Below are 17,716 nucleotides of genomic sequence, written 5' to 3' on the forward strand. Positions count from 1 at the left end.
TATTTATTTATTTGTTTGTTTATTTATTTATTTATTTGAGAGAGAGTGAGAGCACAAGCAGGAGAAGGGCAGAGAGAGAAGCAGATTCCCCGCTGAGCAGGGGCTTGATCCCAGGACCCTGAGACCATGACCTGAGCTGAAGGCGCTCAACCAAGCCACCCAGGCGCCCCCAAATATTTCTGTCTTTAGGTTCTTACTGTGATTTGCAATGCAATGAATGTGCCCATTTGTAAATACCACAAAGGTATCAGTATGTAAATACTGATAAATAATAAAGTAAATACCAATACTGTATTTAAAATAGTCTACAAACAAAAAATAATTTTCAAAAAAACACAACTACATCAAGGGATAGGATTAGTTTCTTGCCAGGGTCTATCTAGTGGACTCCAGGGAACACAAACAGGGCCAGGGACTCACGTATTCTCTCGTTCAGCAAAGACCGTCGGATACCTCCTGTGCGTCAGAAATGTCCAGACATGCCAAGGGCAGGGAATAAAAAGAGGTCCTGGCCAAACACAAACACTGTCACAGAACAGAGAGAGAGACTGAAGTATCTAAGAAATTCCTTCTGACACTCTCCCCAACTAAAACACCAAAACAACCCGGAAGAAATATATTCAGCATATAAAAAGAGGTCTTATACCCCAACCTGTGGTCCAAGGGATGGTTAAGAATTATTCAAGATCACAAGCAACTTTGAACATTCATTTATTTATTCCACAAATACTAAGTGCCTACAGTGCACCAGGCACTATTCTAGGCACTAGGGATCTATCAGTAAACCAGTCATAAAAAGCCCAGGCCCTGGGGTGCTGGGGTGGCACAGCCGTTAAGCATCTGCCTTCGGCTCAGGGTGTGATCCCGGCGTTCTGGGATCAAGCCCCATATCAGGCTCCTCCGCTAGGAGCCTGCTTCTTCCTCTCCCATTCCCGCTGCTTGTGTTCCCTCTCTCACTGGTTGTCTCTGTCAAATAAATAAAAATAAAATCTTGCTAAAAAAAAAAAAAGCCCAGGCCTTACAGAATTAACATTTTACTTGGGGGAGGTGGCGAGTGCCCAATAATGCTGCTCAGGGTAATTAAAATGTCATTATATTGATTTTTGCTTAGAACTCAATGTGACATCTACTTATCTACTCCCTGACAAGAAAAAATAAATATTGCTTAATAGACAGTGTGTTTTGCATAGAAATTCCAAGGGTCACGAGTGGATGGGCAGGGAACAGAAAATAAAAGAATAAAGGTTAAGTCAATGGCAAATGACCGATTTAGTGGTTTGGAGAACAAGAGTTTGTTTAGTTTTCTTTTCTTTTCTAGCCTTTTAAGGTCCCTTAGGTAGAACGTGGAACAGGCAGAGGTGACTGACAGGCGTGACGAAAACCTGGACAGCCTTCACACGAAAACCACTGTCCTCGCTCAGCCTGAAGCAGGTTAACAGAATGGCCTGAAAACACTGGCAGCAGGATGGGGTCTGCATTAGGAAGGAGGGTCAGTGCCGGCCTAGAGCCTTGAGGCTTTACAGCTCAGAGGTGAAGACGGCTCCACCCCTTAGTAGCTGTGTGACCCCGGACCAGTTAAGTGAGCCACTCTGGGACTCAGTTTTCCCCACTGTAAATTGGGAATGCCGACCCTTTAAAGGGTTAAAGAGATAATGTATAGTAAACATTTAGCTTTGCAACACAAACCAACAGTCAACAAATGGGAATAATGCATTTCTACTTCTGAGGGATCCCCAGGAGACCAGACTCCATCAGTCTCTTCCCCAGTCAGGAAGGTGAACCTTTTTTTCTTTGGCCTTCAGGCTCGTGAAGAACTCCGTGAATCACTTACAGACTCTGATGCAATCCGGGGCTGACTGGGATGAGGCATGGAACCAGACCACGGTCCTACACCTCCAGGCTGCTAAGGTGAGCTGCCCGTCAGCTGAAGCCCCAGCCCCTTTCAGGGACCCGTTTTGTTTCCCCAGCAGGCCACCTTGCTGTGAAAATCTGAGCTCTGCCATTATTCCCCAGCCCTGCTCAGTGGCTGCCCTCATTTCACTTCCAAGGCTTCCGTCCAGGGTATTTTAATTAAAGGACTTAACTCCAAAGCAATCTTGCTGACAGCTCTTAGGGAAAAATGTAATGAGGCAGTGTCATTGGATTTGCTTCAGGTTGTTCAAATATTTCCTCCCAGATAGAAAAGCAGGTCAAGTGTCCCCTTAGCCCCACAGGCAATCCTTAGATGTCTGATTCAATTTCTACTATGTTTTGTGTTTGTGCATAATTCCCATTCAGTCAGCAAATATTTGAGCGCCCGCTCAACACCAGGCATTGGGCTGGGGGCTGGGGGCTCCGTGGTGCCCTTACACAGTGCAGTCAAGGCAGCACTGTTTCGGGGAAACTTAGGCTGCTACGGGATCCCAGAGAGGTGCGGCTCTACCCGGCGTGAGGATCAGAAATGCTTCCCAGAAGGAGCACAGGGGCCAAGACTTCAAGGATGAGCTGAAATTAGCCAGGCAAGGGGTACAAGCTGTGGTTTGGGAAACAAAGGTTTCCTGGCAAAGGCAACAGCAGCAGGTAGAAAAGAAGAGGCAAGAAAAGGCATAGTGCTTGCGGAAATGCAAATTCTCCCAAGGAGGAGCTAAAGGAGGAAGACTGAACCCAGGACAGGAAGGCAGGTAGGGGAGGAGAAAAGACAGGCAAGGCCTGGGACCTCGTGCCTCACTGTGAGCTGTTTGGTTTTGTTCTCATTGCAATGGGAAGCGTTTGCAGACTTTGTACCATGGGAGAGAGGTGATCAGTTTCATCGCAGAAGAATCATGCAGGCTGCCTGGGGAGCAATGGACTGGAGTCGAGGCCGGTTAGGAGCAGGCAGCAGCAGTCTGGGCAAGGGCTGAGGGTGGTGCCAATCATGAACTTGGCAGAGGGCATGGAGAAAAGTGGGTGGCTGCAGACGTATGAAGGGGGTAGAAGATAGCTACAGGCTTCAGAGAGTAACGGGATGGGAAAGAGGTTGACTCCTGAGCTCTAGCTTAGGCAGCTGAAAATCTGGCCCTACTTACAGCTGGAAAACCAAGGTGAACCCTTCCATCCTCAGGCATCAGGCCCAGAAATTGGCAGGAAAGCCTGAGGAGTGCTCTGGGGCAGCCCTCACAGCGCAGGCTGGGCGTAAGCGCCACCTGGTGACCCGCCCCTTCTACCACATCAGCTGGTGCTGGTCTTAACGTGGCCACCGTCCACTGGGCAGAGTCCACGGCAGGAGCACTCCCCGCTGTGCTAAATGTCCTATCAACACAGAGGAGGGTGAGCCCAGGCTGTGTCCTCCCCAGACTACCACAAAAGGAGCCACAGCTGCCCATTATGCATCCATTTTCCAAACCTCATTTAATACATACCACCCTGAGGGTGAGAGTAGCATAATCTCCATTTTAAGGATGAGGAAACAGAACTCAAAGGAATTAAGTCCCAGAGATAGAAAATAGTTAAAATGCTCTGCTTTGCTTTCCTTTCCCTCACAGATGCAAGCTGTGTCCTCACAGAGCCACTGTGTGTGAGGGAGGGAGGTGATCCCCAAGTTCTAGGCGCACCAAGGGTGGGGAGCTCCACCAGCCTAGAGGAGAGCAAGTCCCTTCTCCACCAGCCATTGTAAGCTGAAGAAGACTGGCTTCCTGGGGAGATGGTGCCCAAGCTGACTCTCCAGAGTCATAAGGGACAGGGAAATCTGCAATTTCTGAGCTTCGGGCTTTGGAAGAACCATCTACTCTATGGAAACCTTAAGCACCCACCAAGTCCCATCTAGAAACCATAAATATGCAGGTAGAGAGTGACAGCAACACAAGGGAAGCGGGGAACAGTGGCAGAGTGATGGCCTAAGTTCTGTTCCCAGCTCTGTGCATGACCTGCCTCTCTATGTGACCTTCAGTGTCCTTCCTTCTCTGGGCTGTAACTTCCTGCTCTATAAAACAAAGGGGCATGGAAAAGACTTTTAGGCTCTGATAGGCTCTGGTCCTATTATCTGAGACCCTGCTCAGGAGAGAGGTTCGTCTCTAGGACCATGGGAGCAAATGCTGTACTCATATTCTAATCCAGCCTCAGTCTCTCATGGCTTTGACAACACAGGGGAATGGTGAAGAGTACAGATGCTTAACCAGGAGATGGACTATTTTGGTGTGGCTCTTGTTACTACCACTTACTAGCCATGTGACCTTGGCCAAGGAATTCAATCCCTCAATGCCTCAGTCTCCTCACCTACAAAATGGAGCAAATAATAGTACCTGCATTTTAATATTATTATGGAGATTAAATGAGTTCATACATGTAAAATTTAAAGATGCACCTAGCATGTAAACACTACGCATCCCACCCCCCACACCAAATTAGGCAGGAGGCAAGATTTAAAGCAGCACACACACTACGTAAGTAGAGTTCATTGTGTTCGGAGCATGGTGCCAAAGTTTGGCTCACCTTGTTACCGAAACAGAGGCCACAGGGGCCGGGGCCTTCAGGCAGCTCTTTCTCACTCCACTCCACAACCCATGGCCTTGAGAATTTAAGGATGTGGCCCTCAGATGAGAAAAGGGAAGCGGGGCCTGTCCAGTTTGAGCACCAAGGGCTGTGTGACTCAGCAGAGGCAGCAGGGCGCATCTGCTCCCCTTCTACACCCAAATGGTTCATGAAAGCCCAGTGTGGCTGTGAGCACACCAGGTCCAGCTGGCAGAGCGGTGTTGTCAACCCCCGTGTGAGGCCTCCGTGGGGAAGGCAGATCCTTTCCAACTGAGAAATCTGATGGGGTCACTGCCCTGTTGAAGACTTCCGTGGCTCTCTGACCCCCACAGAAGGAAATCCCAACTGATGTGATCTGATGTGGGTCTTGGGAGTGAACGGTCAAGAAAGAATTCCTGAGCCATTTTCGGTGCAAAAAAAAAGGTGGTTTTGTTAAAGCACAGGGACAGGACCAGTGGGCAGAAAAACCTGCCCTGGGATTGTGAAGAGCGATTGATTATATACATTTAAATTAGCGAGGGGTACAGGCAAAAGAAGTTTCCAAAAGGATTTTCATACGTTAAAGAAGACTTACTGGATCCTGGGGGCCCAGCTATTGTCAAGCTTAGGTTGTTTTTTCCTCTAGCAAGGCATTAACATTAAGACAGTTGGGGAGTTCCTGGAGGAAGATCATATTCTGTCTCAAGTATTTGTCAATGAGCTGCGAGTTATAAGGAAGTTTCACTTCATCTACATTCTTGTGCCTTTGATCCCCACTTCACCAGCCATGTTGATCACAGCCCTTCACGGGCCTGGGTCCGCGGTGCCACCCCACCTAACTCGTGCAGTTCTGTCATCACTTCATTATGCCCCAGGGGTGCAGCGGCAGATTGCTTGCAGCCTCCTGCAAGTACAGCCCTGTGCACATGGCAATAACCCCTGCCTTGTCCCCCGAGGAAGCTTCTTTGAACCCTCAAGACAGTCTAAGCCTTGCTTCTTAAGGCATTACTGGAAGCTGTCCGGAAACCTGCATTTTCACAAGATGCTCAGCTGATCTGTATGCACATAAACATCGGAGAAGAGGTCTATAAGCTCTCCTTTCCTCCCTCCCCCCCACGGAATTCATACACCTAACCTGGGAACAGTGATGTGCATGTGTCTTGGGGAGAAGGGGAATCTTCAAAGTACTCAACAACCAGTAGGGGGGGCATAAGCCAATCAGAAAGGACTTCAGGCCTAAGGGAAGTAGGGGCCTGAAAGCCTCCTGCTGGGTCAGGCATTCATCCTTTATTTGTGGAGCTGTGGGGAGGAGGGAGTCCCAGGGAAAGATCCCAGCTGACGGAGGGGGCTCTCGCTGGGTTGAGGACAGTGGTCACTTACTAAGTGGTACCAAAACTTTTATAATTTTTTTAAGTAAGCTCTACGCTTGAAGTCACGACTTCGAGATCAAGCGCCATATGCTCCACTGACTGAGCCAACCAGGTGCCCAAAAGTTTTAACTAGTGACAAAGCCCGACTGTTGGATATGGGCTGAATAACAGCCCTGCTTACCCTTCCCTTGCAGAGTTTACTTTCTAGCTGGGATACATTTTCTGTCCATCGCGTACCTCTACTTTCTTACCCAAGACACACAACACACAAGCACACGTACACACACCACACTGCCTTGAACGTGGCAAACAAACCGCTGTTTTCTCAAGAAAAGGGGTGCTGTCCTCCACCGTCTCCAGGCCAGCCTCCAGTACCCCTGTATTCTTTCTACTTTCAAACCTCCTTGAAATGTCCCCCAAACAGAATGAGGAAGCTGGGGGCCAACTCCCAGAGCCCACAAGCCCCCAACAGGAGCACGTGCGTGCACACACGCCGAGACCCGCCGTGAACCCAGAGCACAGGCGGCTGCTCGACGGCCCGCGGGGAAACACGGGGCCACAGCGAGCTTACTCCGGCAGCCTTGCCCGGCTTCCAGGATGACTTCTGGAGGCAGCAATCCGAAGCTAACGGATCTTCGTGTCTTTTAGGCGCACTGCTACTACATCAGTGTGAAGAGTTTTACAGAAACTCTGGAGAAACTAGAAAACGAACCAGTGGTTCAGCAGGTGCTCAGACGCCTCTGTGACCTCTATGCTCTCCACGGCATCCTGACCAGCGCCGCTGACTTTCTCCACGATGGCTTCCTGTCTGGGGCCCAAGTAGATGCGGTGAGAACTGCCTACCTGGACCTGCTCCGCCTCATCCGGTGAGTGGCTGGCCCTCAAACCATGGTAACCGTCTGAGAAGAGCCCTAGACCCTCTGCTCCCTTCCCACTCCCAGACCCGCAGCTCCCAAACCTGGCTAAACGGGGTCTGGCAAAAGCAGCAAACACCCTGGAGAGGGCGACACTGTAGCATGATTACATCAACATAAAGCATGATGGACTAATGAAAGAAAAAAAATGAAAAAACAATTAGAAATAAAAATGCTTAAGAACAAATGATCTCAGCCGAATACTCTTCAGCATTGTAAAAGAAACAGGAATAGTATCTAACTGCAGCATCCGACTGTATTCATAATATGTACTAATAATATTAATGAGTCAATCTTTGCTAATATTTAAGGAGCACGTATATGTGCCAGGCATTATGCCAAAATCTTTCACGTACATCATCTCATTTAATCCTTACAGCGTTTTGAAATGGATACTATTAATCTCCCCATTTTACTGGGGAGGAAATTCAGGCTGAGGGAAGTAAGTCACTTGTCCAAGGTCTCGCCATCAGCCGGAGGAGGAACTGGGTGCAACCTGGGGCCTGTCTGACCCCTGAGCATATGCTCTTAAACAGTACTAAAGTTAAGGTAGGCAGTTGTTCATTTCAAATATATCCTTGTCTTTGTTGAATGTGCTTAGGCAAACTCTTATTAAGTGGACTAAATTTATTTTAATCCGCCCTCAGCTTCAAGATGATTTTTTTTTAACCCGGTAATTCATACACGGATTCATAAAGCAATGATACAAATCGTTCTTAAATGCAACATAATGCGGTGCAGTTAAGGGTCGTGACACACATTTAATGTGATGCTTTCGTTCTGTTACATTATATATAATCCAAATAACCACTTTAAAAACATCTAGACCAAAGCCCTGACCTGAACAGGGCGCTGGAAGAAACGAGACAGGGTCGTCACCCCTGTCGGTAAGATAAAAATGGGGTACTTGAGAATGCAAACTCTTCTGAGAAAATAGGATGACTGTTTCATGACGTGTGTGCGCGCACACATACCTTTCCCCTAGAACCTCCAAGAGTTCACGTTATCTGTAAGACTAAGATAATAAAAAGGCAAAAGATTTGAAATTTAAAAAATAAGCTACTTGCGACAAAGTTTAAAAAAAACTAGATCAAATTATTTTTATTTCTAACAACATGCAACATGTTACAAACCATTTATGACTCCATATAAGCACCTAACAGATACTCAATGGTCAGTAAACGTTCAATTAAATTATCAAAAACTGTCAAAAATACATTTTTTTTTCAAAAATACATTTTATACAAGTATGCCCCAGGTATTAAACTTTCCCTAATACAGAGAATCCAGTGGTGGGAACCATTGATAGCAGAACTGAGTATTGCACAGTTCAAGCCCAAGTGTTTCTAATTCTGAAAAGCTTGGGGTTTGTTTTTGTTTTTGTTTTAAGATTTACTTATTCATTTGAGAGAGAGAGAGAGAGAGAGACCCTGAGTGGGGGGTTGGGACTGAGGGAGAAAGTAAGAGAGAGAATCTTCAAGCAGACTCCCGCTGAGCACGCAGCCCAATGCACAGGACTCTGAGATCATGACCTGAGCCAAAATCAAGAGTCAGGGACTTCACTGACTGAGCCACCCAGGCGCCCCTGAAATGCTCTGAATTTTAAAGCATATGAAGACAATAAGATTCTAGCCCCGATTGACAGAGATGATGAAACTACAAAAGATCACCCTAACACCTCATAGGCTGGACTTTTTTTTATCTGCAGCAGCATTTCTAAGTGCTTGCCTTGGCGCCAGGGACTTACAACTTAAGACCAAAAGCACTGACACTAATAGGCAACTTATGTATGCATCTAACCCACAAATTGATTTACTCAGGTTATGGTTCGTAAGTAAGCTTCCTATCACTGCAAGGGAGTTAGGTATGAAACAGACTCCATGCTTGTAACAGTTCTGTGTCACAATCCCCCCCTTGATTACTTAGTATCACCCTGTGATTTCTGAGATGACAAATGAAGGATGGCACACTATTCCATGTGACACTAAGAACCAGCTCTCTGTGTAATGGTAATTAACTGACCCCAAGCAGTTTATAGCTGTTTAAGGGGTTGTAAAATCTCAGGTGGGGGACATACAGGTGAAGACGGCAGACTAAACATATGCATTTACTTTTGTTCCCTCCTGAAACCCCATGAAAACACCAGAAAATGGGTTAAAATTTTTAAAAAGGTCTAAACCCATAAAAAGAAAAAGAACAGGGGAGGAAACATGAAAATAAGAAAGTAGATGGACAGTGACTTAGCGGATCTCAGAAAACTGGATCGTAAACCAGGAGTGGGATTATACCAAAGGACCCCAAGAACTAGCAGCACCGTATGCCTCTGGCAATAGGGGTGAAGGTAAGACCCACAGGATGGGCTGAAAGTCTGTTTCCAGAAGGAGCCGAACTCCCAGTTCCCCTCCTTCTCTGCAAGTAGTTTTGAGAGTCTCCTTGACTCCACCCTGGCAGAAGGGTACACAGACAGTCTGTGGGCCGGGGAACATCAGGCATAGTTGCGAATGAGGCTACCCTACAAAAACAGGGGCCTAAATAAATGTTTACAGGCTAAGTGCTAACCGAAGCCCCCTCCCCCAGCCCTCTTTTCCCTGGTTCCCAGAAAACTGGTAGCCAGGCTAGTATGCTACAGGAAGACAATAGCATGCTCCTTCTCTGGAGAATCTGACCAGCCCAAAGGAGAGAGAACTGAAGGTACTGACACCACGGTGTCCCCGATTCACTCCATAGTGAATTCCACGCATTGATAAGCACACCCAGACTTGTGATGAGCTAGCTAATGCCCCACTCTTAGCTACGATCGGAAACTCAGGATCCCCGTGCCCCACTCTTAGCTACAATCGGAGATTTGGGATCCCCAGACACCTGGGGGAAGCCCCTGACATAAACCAAAGACCCAAACAAGTAAGAATGAAACAAGTTGGAGGGCACAAGAGAATCTTCAGGGAGAAGGAATCTTTTTAGAAAGATCAGTAATATCCTCAAAGAGTTAAGAGGAGATATAGCAACCACAAAACAAGAATGTCATTTCTTTTTTTTTTAAGATTTTATTTACTTATTTGACAGAGAAAGAGACAGCCAGCGAGAGAGGGAACACAAGCAGGGGGAGTGGGAGAAGAAGCAGGCTCCCAGCAGAGCAGGGAGCCCAATGCGGGACTTGATCCCAGGACCCTGGGATCACGCCCTGAGCCAAAGGCAGATGCTTAACGACTGAGCCACCCACGAGCCCCAGAATGTCATTTCCTAAGAAGCAATAGTCAGAAGAAAAAAAAAAAAGAGCTCTATGAAACTAAAAAATGACAGTGGAAATGAAAAACTCAGTGGAAGGACTGGAAGAGAAAGTTACATAAATCTCACAGAGAAGAAGGTAAAAAGACAAAAAGATAAAAATCAGGAGAAAAGATAAAAATAGTAAGAAGACTGATCCTAACTGTCCATCATCTGAAAAAGAGGTCTAGAAAGAGCAGACAGAGAAAAAAGAAGGGAACAAACTATTAATAAAATAATTCGAGAAAATACTCCTCAAATGAAGAGCACGAGTTTCAGACCGAAAGCCACAGAAGTTTACAGACTAGAGGAGACAAACACGGAAGAAGTAAGTCAAGCATACAGTGCGCAAAATGGTAAATACACGCTATGAAGAAAAGGAAAGCAGGGAAGGGGATGAGGAATGCTGGGGTTGCAACGCAGGGTTGGGGGGTCTGTAGTTTTATTTTTTAAAGATTTTACTTTTAAGTAAGTAATCTCTGCACCGAACGCGGGGCCCGAACTCACAACCCCAAGGTCAAGAGTTGCACCCTCCACTGACTAAGTCAGCCAGGTGCCCCAGGGACTGTAGTTTTAAATAAGTCAGAGAAGGTCTCCCAGGGAGGGTGATGTTTGAGGAAAGATCTCAAAGGGTGGGGACAGAAGAGGAGCCATGGTGTTGGCTGCGAAAGGAGCACCCCAGGCAGAGAAGTACAAACGTTGGAGGCCAGAGCATGCTTGGCACGTCCATCCAGAGAACACAGAAAAGAACAATGACTGAGGTGGGGAAGGAGAGCAGAGGTCAGAGAGTTAGGGGTGTACTGGGGCCAAGATGGAGGGGGGTGGAGATCATTGCAAAGACGTAAGACTTTGGCTTTTACTTCGTGTGAGAGAGGGAGGGTTTTCAGCATTTCAGTCATCAATGACTTTTCCTAAAGGATCACCCCAGCTGCCATATTAAGAACTGACTGGACAGGGGGATGAATACAAAGCAGGGAGCCCAGCTAGGAGGCTACCCCAATAATCCAAGCAAAAGACGATGTTGGGTTAGATGGGTGATAACACCGGAGGTAGTGGGAAGTGGTTGAAGTTTGGATATATTTTGAAGGTAGAACAGAATTTGCTGACCGATCAGACATGGAGTGTAATCGACAGAGAGGAGCTCAGGTTTTTGCCCAGGACAGAGTTACTTACCATTTGCTATAAATGCACCAGGTTTGGGCAGGATGCATAGGAGAAGGTGCAGAAGGTCAGGAGTCTGGCTTTGAACATGGTAGCGTTGAAGAGCCTGTTAGAAATCAAGTAAGATGTCAATAAGCAGGTAAGTGAGACTGGAGAGATAAATTTGGAAGTCATTAGCATATGGCTGGTATTTAAAGCCATCGGAAGGATATCACATGGAGTGACTGTATAAAGAGTAGAGGCCCCAGTACTAGTCTTGGGACCCTCCAAAGAGGATGAGAGGAGGTGGCCTTGACAAGAGCTATTTCAGTGGAGTGGTGGAAGTGAAAACCTGAACAGGTCTAGTCTAGAACAGGTGGAGAAGGAAAAATAGCAAAGCATAAACAAGCACAACAGTTTTAGGAGTTTTATCATAAAGGGGAGCCAAGATCTGGAGTAGATGATGGAGAAGGAAACAGATTCAAAAGCTTGTCTTTTTTTTTTTTTAAAGATTTTATTTATTTATTCGACAGAGATAGAGACAGCCAGCGAGAGAGGGAACACAAGCAGGGGGAGTGGGAGAGGAAGAAGCAGGCTCATAGCAGAGGAGCCTGATGTGGGGCTCGATCCCAGAACGCCGGGATCACGCCCTGAGCCGAAGGCAGACGCTTAACCGCTGCGCCACCCAGGCGCCCCCAAAAGCTTGTCTTTAAGATGGGAGATAGGACGGCATATTTGTATATGAAAATGATCCAGTGGAGAAGGGGATTTTGACACTGTAGAGGAAAGGCAAGAGAATTTCTAGAATGTTGTTCTCTAGTAGGCAAGAGGGGAAGGCATCTAATGGTTGAGAAAGGACTGGCGTGAGCTGGGAGCCTGGACAGAGTACCTGTACTAAAGCACATATAAAAGCATGGGTGGGAACTTGTGGATGTGCTCTTACCACTTCTATTTTACCAGTGAAATGGGACGAAAAGTCATCTAAGTAAGAGGGATGGGGAGGTGGGTAGTGTGGATTTAAGGATCAGAGAGAAGGTGTGAAATAATCCTCTAAGAAAATGAGAGAGTCAAGGAATTAGAGCAATGTCATACGATCAGTAGGCAGCAGGAAGGGCCCACCTGAGCCTCTATCACACCAGTCAGTACTGGTTTCCCAGCACCTACAGCTGCAACGGTGGTGGCACAGAGTCGGTGGAAAACTGCTGAATGTGTTCTTGAGGGAGTGAATGTAACAGATGGTGGAATGTCAGCTGAATGAGGAAGGAAGGGAGGCCACCAGGAGGATGAGGGATATGAAGTAAGTGGTGGGGGCAGGTAGGGTCAAAGAAGTGTGAGCAGCCCTAAATGGAAATCCTCTCACAGTGATGATGAAGGGTCACCCAGAAAAGATTAAAACAGGTAGGTACAATATCCCAGTCAGCTCAACTGCTTCGTAAAAGGAGGGCTGGGAAGAGTATAAACAATCACAATGTTATGCTTTATAGCCTTTGCTAAAAAAAGGAAGAGAAGGATGTGAAATTTTTTTAAATTTCATTCAATACACTAAAATAAAACACATTTTGTTGCTTGAAAAAGAAAAAAAGGGGGGGCTATCGGAGTCGGAACTCTAGAGGGAGTAAGCTAAAAGGGCAGAAGCCAGTGAAAGGATCACGCCCCACATCACAGGGAAGGTGCAGATGTGGAAGACCAAGTCCTGGGGTGGGATCTTGGCGGAGAAGGACAGAGGGAGGCTGCAGAACACGGTCAGTGGAGAAGATCCCAGAACTGAGAAGCCGTGTTTTAGAGGAACACTCATGTGGGCAATGAAATCACTAAGGAAGATGACAGAAGAGTTGGAGAGAGAAACAGAGGACCAGGGGGTAGATCACTAATGGGAGAGACGTGACAGGGACACAGCTCAGCTGTGAGCAGGAGACATAAAGTCACAATCATATGCACACATACAGCCGTAACAATGTAAAGCACTGGATAGAAGCCTCACCAAAGTCAACTATACTGGGAGCAGGAAGGCCGAGAAGCAGCAGGGTGAGGGGGGCATGACATAGGGGTGAGGAGAGAGGACCAAAAACCTATCCTTATCTGTTTGTAATGAAGAGTTGACAGATATATCTAAAACAGAACAATCAAGAAGTAGCAATCCAAACAAGATGGAGACAGCCAAAAAATCTCAGCTACAAGGACTGAAACTGATTCCAGGGGTGGGGGAGTAGAGGTGAGACAGGGAGGTGCTGATTTTAAACTGCAAGCCTTGAAGACTACTGGACTCTTTATACTTGTATAGAGAACAGATCAAAAATTAAAACTTTTAAAAAATTAAAGCTGAGTTATTCAAAAGGGAATAATGATGCAACCTCTAATTAGGTGTTGTTTTTCACCATCCCTGATTAATTGGATTCATAAGAGCAATCTAAAATACTCACAAACGCTTGTTTTCTCGCACAGGAAGGATGCCATCTTGTTAACTGATGCTTTTGACTTCACGGATCACTGTTTAAATTCAGCACTTGGCTGTTACGATGGAAATGTCTATGAACGCCTGTTCCACTGGGCCCAGAAGTCACCGACCAATACTCAGGTAGTTGAGTAGAACACATTATAAATTATGTAAGAGAGCAGAGAACAAGCAGTGAATACACCTCCATGTTTTCTCATTTTAATTGATTCCCATTAGGTTGGAAATTGCTTGGCATAGCATGTCTGTTGGAAATATTTTGAGAATACATAAAAGAAACCAGGAGTGGGGATGTGGCCTGGCAGGAACTCTGAGTCTGGACTTTAATCAGCAAAAGGCATTGCTCAGAATTCGGTAAAGGGAATCAGGAGGAAGGTCCATGCTCTAAATCATGGCTTGACACACCCAAGGGCATACACACATAGTGGCAAACTAGCTTTAAGAAACAAAAATAAGAAGATAAATCATTGCAGTGATTTAACCATCTTATTTTCAGTCTTTTAACTCTCAGTTTTGTGTTGATAAAAATGGGTATTCAGAGGGGATAGGAAGCTTGGGGTGGGGGATCGCTCTCAGATCTGTCTGCTGGAGATGCCTCCTTTCTCTGCAGTCTGAGGAACACAATCCCAGGAACAAAGAAGGTGGCTGCAGGGCCATCGGCAGCCCAGTATAAATGACAATTACAAGGGTTATGGCAAAAAGATTCCCAGCTGTCCTAAGAGAGAATGCCAGAACTCTATGGCATTGACAGAAGAGGGGAGGACTTCTAAAATCCTAATGATCTAGGGCCAGCGTCCCAGACTCTCTGCTGTAAGCCTCACTGGGAAATGTTATGAATGTCAATGACTATAGTAACTGGAGTAAAGAAATAAACCCTATATTTAGAATTTGGTAACCAGTATTTAATAGATTTGATACAGATGATCAAAACAAAAATAATCTATAGATATGCAACAGATTATTTTAAGCTCTGTAGTGCAAATATGTTACTCAGATAGTGAAGCTTACTTTTTTACCCCTTAGGTCAAATTTCAGAAAAGGTGTCTTAACACCTCATAAAATTGGCAACTCTCAGGCTTTCATTCACACTTAGCATGGTGTTAGACTTGCTCTTCACATTTTGCATCCTGTCATACCTCATAGCTTAATTTAACATGATTATCTAAAATTGTAACACAACTGGTCATCTCCAAGATGCTTGTTGGGTAGAAGGCCAATCCATTTTGGTCACTCCCTGTCTCTAGAGAGGCATCCTTTTAAGATGACAAGAAAGTATAAAGAACTTACTTAGAGAAAGTATGATACATTTACTGCTTAATACAGTTAAGCTACTTCTGGCGTGTTACTTTGTCTAATAATTAGATCTCCCTGCTTTCTACTGTTTAAATCCTGGCACAAAAATGACAGCAGTCTTCCTACTCCAGGTTAGCTCCTGTGGTCTAAGGATAAATATATGCCCTTTGATGCTCCGGCGAAAAACCGACCCTGCTCTAACACCTGCCAGCAAATGCTGACATATCTAGCTCAGACGTGCTTAACTAGCAATACAAGGAAACATGCCAGTTCTGATTCCTCATCTTCACTAAAGAACACAGGGAGTTTTGTTTTTTGTTTTTTTGTTTTTTACTTTGTTTCTAATCTTTACTTGAAAAGCATTTAATCTGGATACTATACGAGGGCAGGCTTATGTAAATGAGGTGAGGGGCACGACGGGTCCACAACATCAACAGACCTGGTAAAATGTTGGTGTACTTCATCCCATTTACTCTTCTATTTTTCCTTATCTCCTGCAACTTGACTGTGAACAAGGATGGAGTCTTCCTCTTCCTAACTCGAGGATGTGTCTCGGAGTAGCCACTTTGCATTTACGGAATAAATGACCACAGTTTTATGACCCATACAGTGAGAGGAACAACCCACTGCATACACAGTGCTGTGGGCTCTGACCACCTTGGCTTACGTCACCTTGCTAAACAGGGAACAGGTATAGCCACGTGGCTCTTCCACACACAGCAACTTGGGAATGTGAGATTATCAATGACCCTGGAGAAATGCTGCCAGTTAGTAAAAATGACAGCCAGTTGACTACTGAACATATCGCCACATAATCTTACATTACTGGCTCCTTGAGAGTATTCCAAAATAGCACTTTTAAGGCATGTATTTCTAATCTGCTATAGATAATTTTGAAGCTGCAGTAAGAGACATTTTCCCCCCTCATTTGCACTAGTAGAAAAAGGCACACTGCGGGTATTTCAAATAAATTAAATCAACAGCTACGTTAAGACGTGCCTTGGAGACACAAAATTACAAATGGGAACATATTTCAGTGACATTTTCTACCAAAAGAAAGGGGCTATGCTAGGTTAAATGTCTTGAATCATGAGACAGTCTCTCTTCTGTCTGGGGCAGGTAGAGTCTTGAGCTTTACCCCTAGACACGATGATGCGCTCTCTCATAGTTCACTCAAGCCGTGGTGTGCGTCTTGGCTTTTTTTCCTGAGCTGGATGCTATTTCAAGCCAGATTCTCCAAAGTGAATTGCAAAAAGTTGTTCCTGCTCCCCGCGTGAATTCATATTTAAGTGGTTCCCTATAGACGCAAGCAGTGCAGGAACCACTAGGGATAATTTCAAAACGAGAACCCTATTTCCCCCAGTTATTCGACTGTAAAAAATTGTCCAAGTAGTTGCTAGATGCATTAAACATACCTACTGATTCATTTGGTCAGTCATTCAATAAATATTTGTTGAGCAGATGCTATATGCCAGAAACTATTCTAGATACTAAGGCTACAGTGGAGAACAAAAGAGTCATAGACCCCATCTTCAATAAGGAGCCTAAAGTTTTAGCCTAGACAGGCAAAAAAGTAAATAAACGATATAAAAGATGAAGCTAGAGCTGTGAAGGAAAGAATCAAGACATACGGGACGCCTGGGTAGTTCAGTCGGTTGGGCGTCTGCCTTCGGCTCAGGTCACGATCCCGGTCCTGGGATCGAGTCCGGCATCGGCCTCCTTGCTCAGCGGGGAGTCTGCTTCTCCCTCTGCCTGCCACTCCCCCTGCGTGTGCTCTATCTTACTCTCTCTGACAAATGAACAAATAAAATCTTAAAAAAAAAAAAAAAAAAGAATCAAGACATAACATTAATGAACAATGGGGAATAACCTATCTGACATAGAATCTTCATTAGTTTACTCCACCTTCTGGTTGCTTGCTTTGTGGTTAATGTTCAGTTTCAAAGAACCTCAAAAAGTCAAGCATTTTATTTGTATTAAATTCTAAAAGCAAATGATAAGCTGTTTCTTAATTGGCCACCTGCATCCACAATTTAAAATCTGCATGAGAAAAGGAAGGATGCCCTTTGGAAAAAATGTTTCTCCATATGTTCACACAAAATGGATTTAAAAAATAATTTTTAAAATTAAGAATCTTATGTAATGTTACTTTTTTGAAACTAAAAACTTAATTTGAAAGTAAAAGCCATTATTCCTGGCAGAAATATTGTCTTAACAATGCACTTTTTTCTACAAATAGGGGAACCCTGCCTACGAGAAATACTTAAGACCACTATTACAAAGTCAGAGATCCAAGCTGTGAAGTAATCAACAGCATTCAAGAGGCACCACCATGTGATAATGGTACTATGGCATATACAGCATTAAATTTTAAAGTATGCTTCATATACACTTTATATATTTCAAAGTGTGTGTGTGTGTGTGTGTGTATATATATATATAGTTGTTTGTAAAGTCACCTCTACCGTCGCCTGGGTGGCTCAGTCAGTTAAGCATCTGTGTTCGGCTCAGGTCATGATCCCAGCGTCCTGGGATCGAGTCCCGCATCAGGCTCCCTGCTGAGCAGGGAGCCAGCTTCTCCCTCTCCCTCTGCTGCTCCTCTGCCTACTTGTGATCTCTCTCTCTCTCTCTCTGTCAAATAAATAAATAAAATCTTTAAAAGAATAAATTAAAAAAATAAAGTCAATAGACTCATCACTTATCACTTATATCTAATTTAGCACACATTTATACGAGGGTTTAAAAGGACATACACAATTCTCCAAAAGTGCCCATACTTGGAGTAATCTAAATAAAATGTACAGTACTAACAATACCAC

General features: G+C 45.1%; 1 protein-coding gene across 5 annotated transcripts in view; it reads left to right on the forward strand.

The window, feature by feature from the left end:
- ACOX2 (acyl-CoA oxidase 2) overlaps positions 1-17,716 on the forward strand; it is a 33,770-nt gene that overhangs the window by 12,015 nt on the left and 4,039 nt on the right. For all 5 annotated transcript variants that reach the window (XR_015726661.1, XM_087866906.1, XM_045807469.2 and 2 more), the window contains exons 13-16: positions 1,803-1,908; positions 6,483-6,700; positions 13,595-13,727; positions 17,137-17,240. Coding sequence is in view for 4 of the 5 variants with exons in the window: in XM_087866906.1 (XP_087723032.1) it covers positions 1,803-1,908; positions 6,483-6,700; positions 13,595-13,727; positions 17,137-17,199 (520 nt within the window). In the remaining variant the exon portion in view is untranslated. The remainder of the gene's footprint in view (positions 1-1,802; positions 1,909-6,482; positions 6,701-13,594; positions 13,728-17,136; positions 17,241-17,716) is intronic.

The sequence above is a fragment of the Ursus americanus genome, chromosome 14 (assembly GCF_024610735.1).
Source record: "Ursus americanus isolate L20-20 chromosome 14, mUrsAme1.1.p, whole genome shotgun sequence".
Classification (NCBI taxonomy): Eukaryota; Metazoa; Chordata; class Mammalia; order Carnivora; family Ursidae; genus Ursus; species Ursus americanus.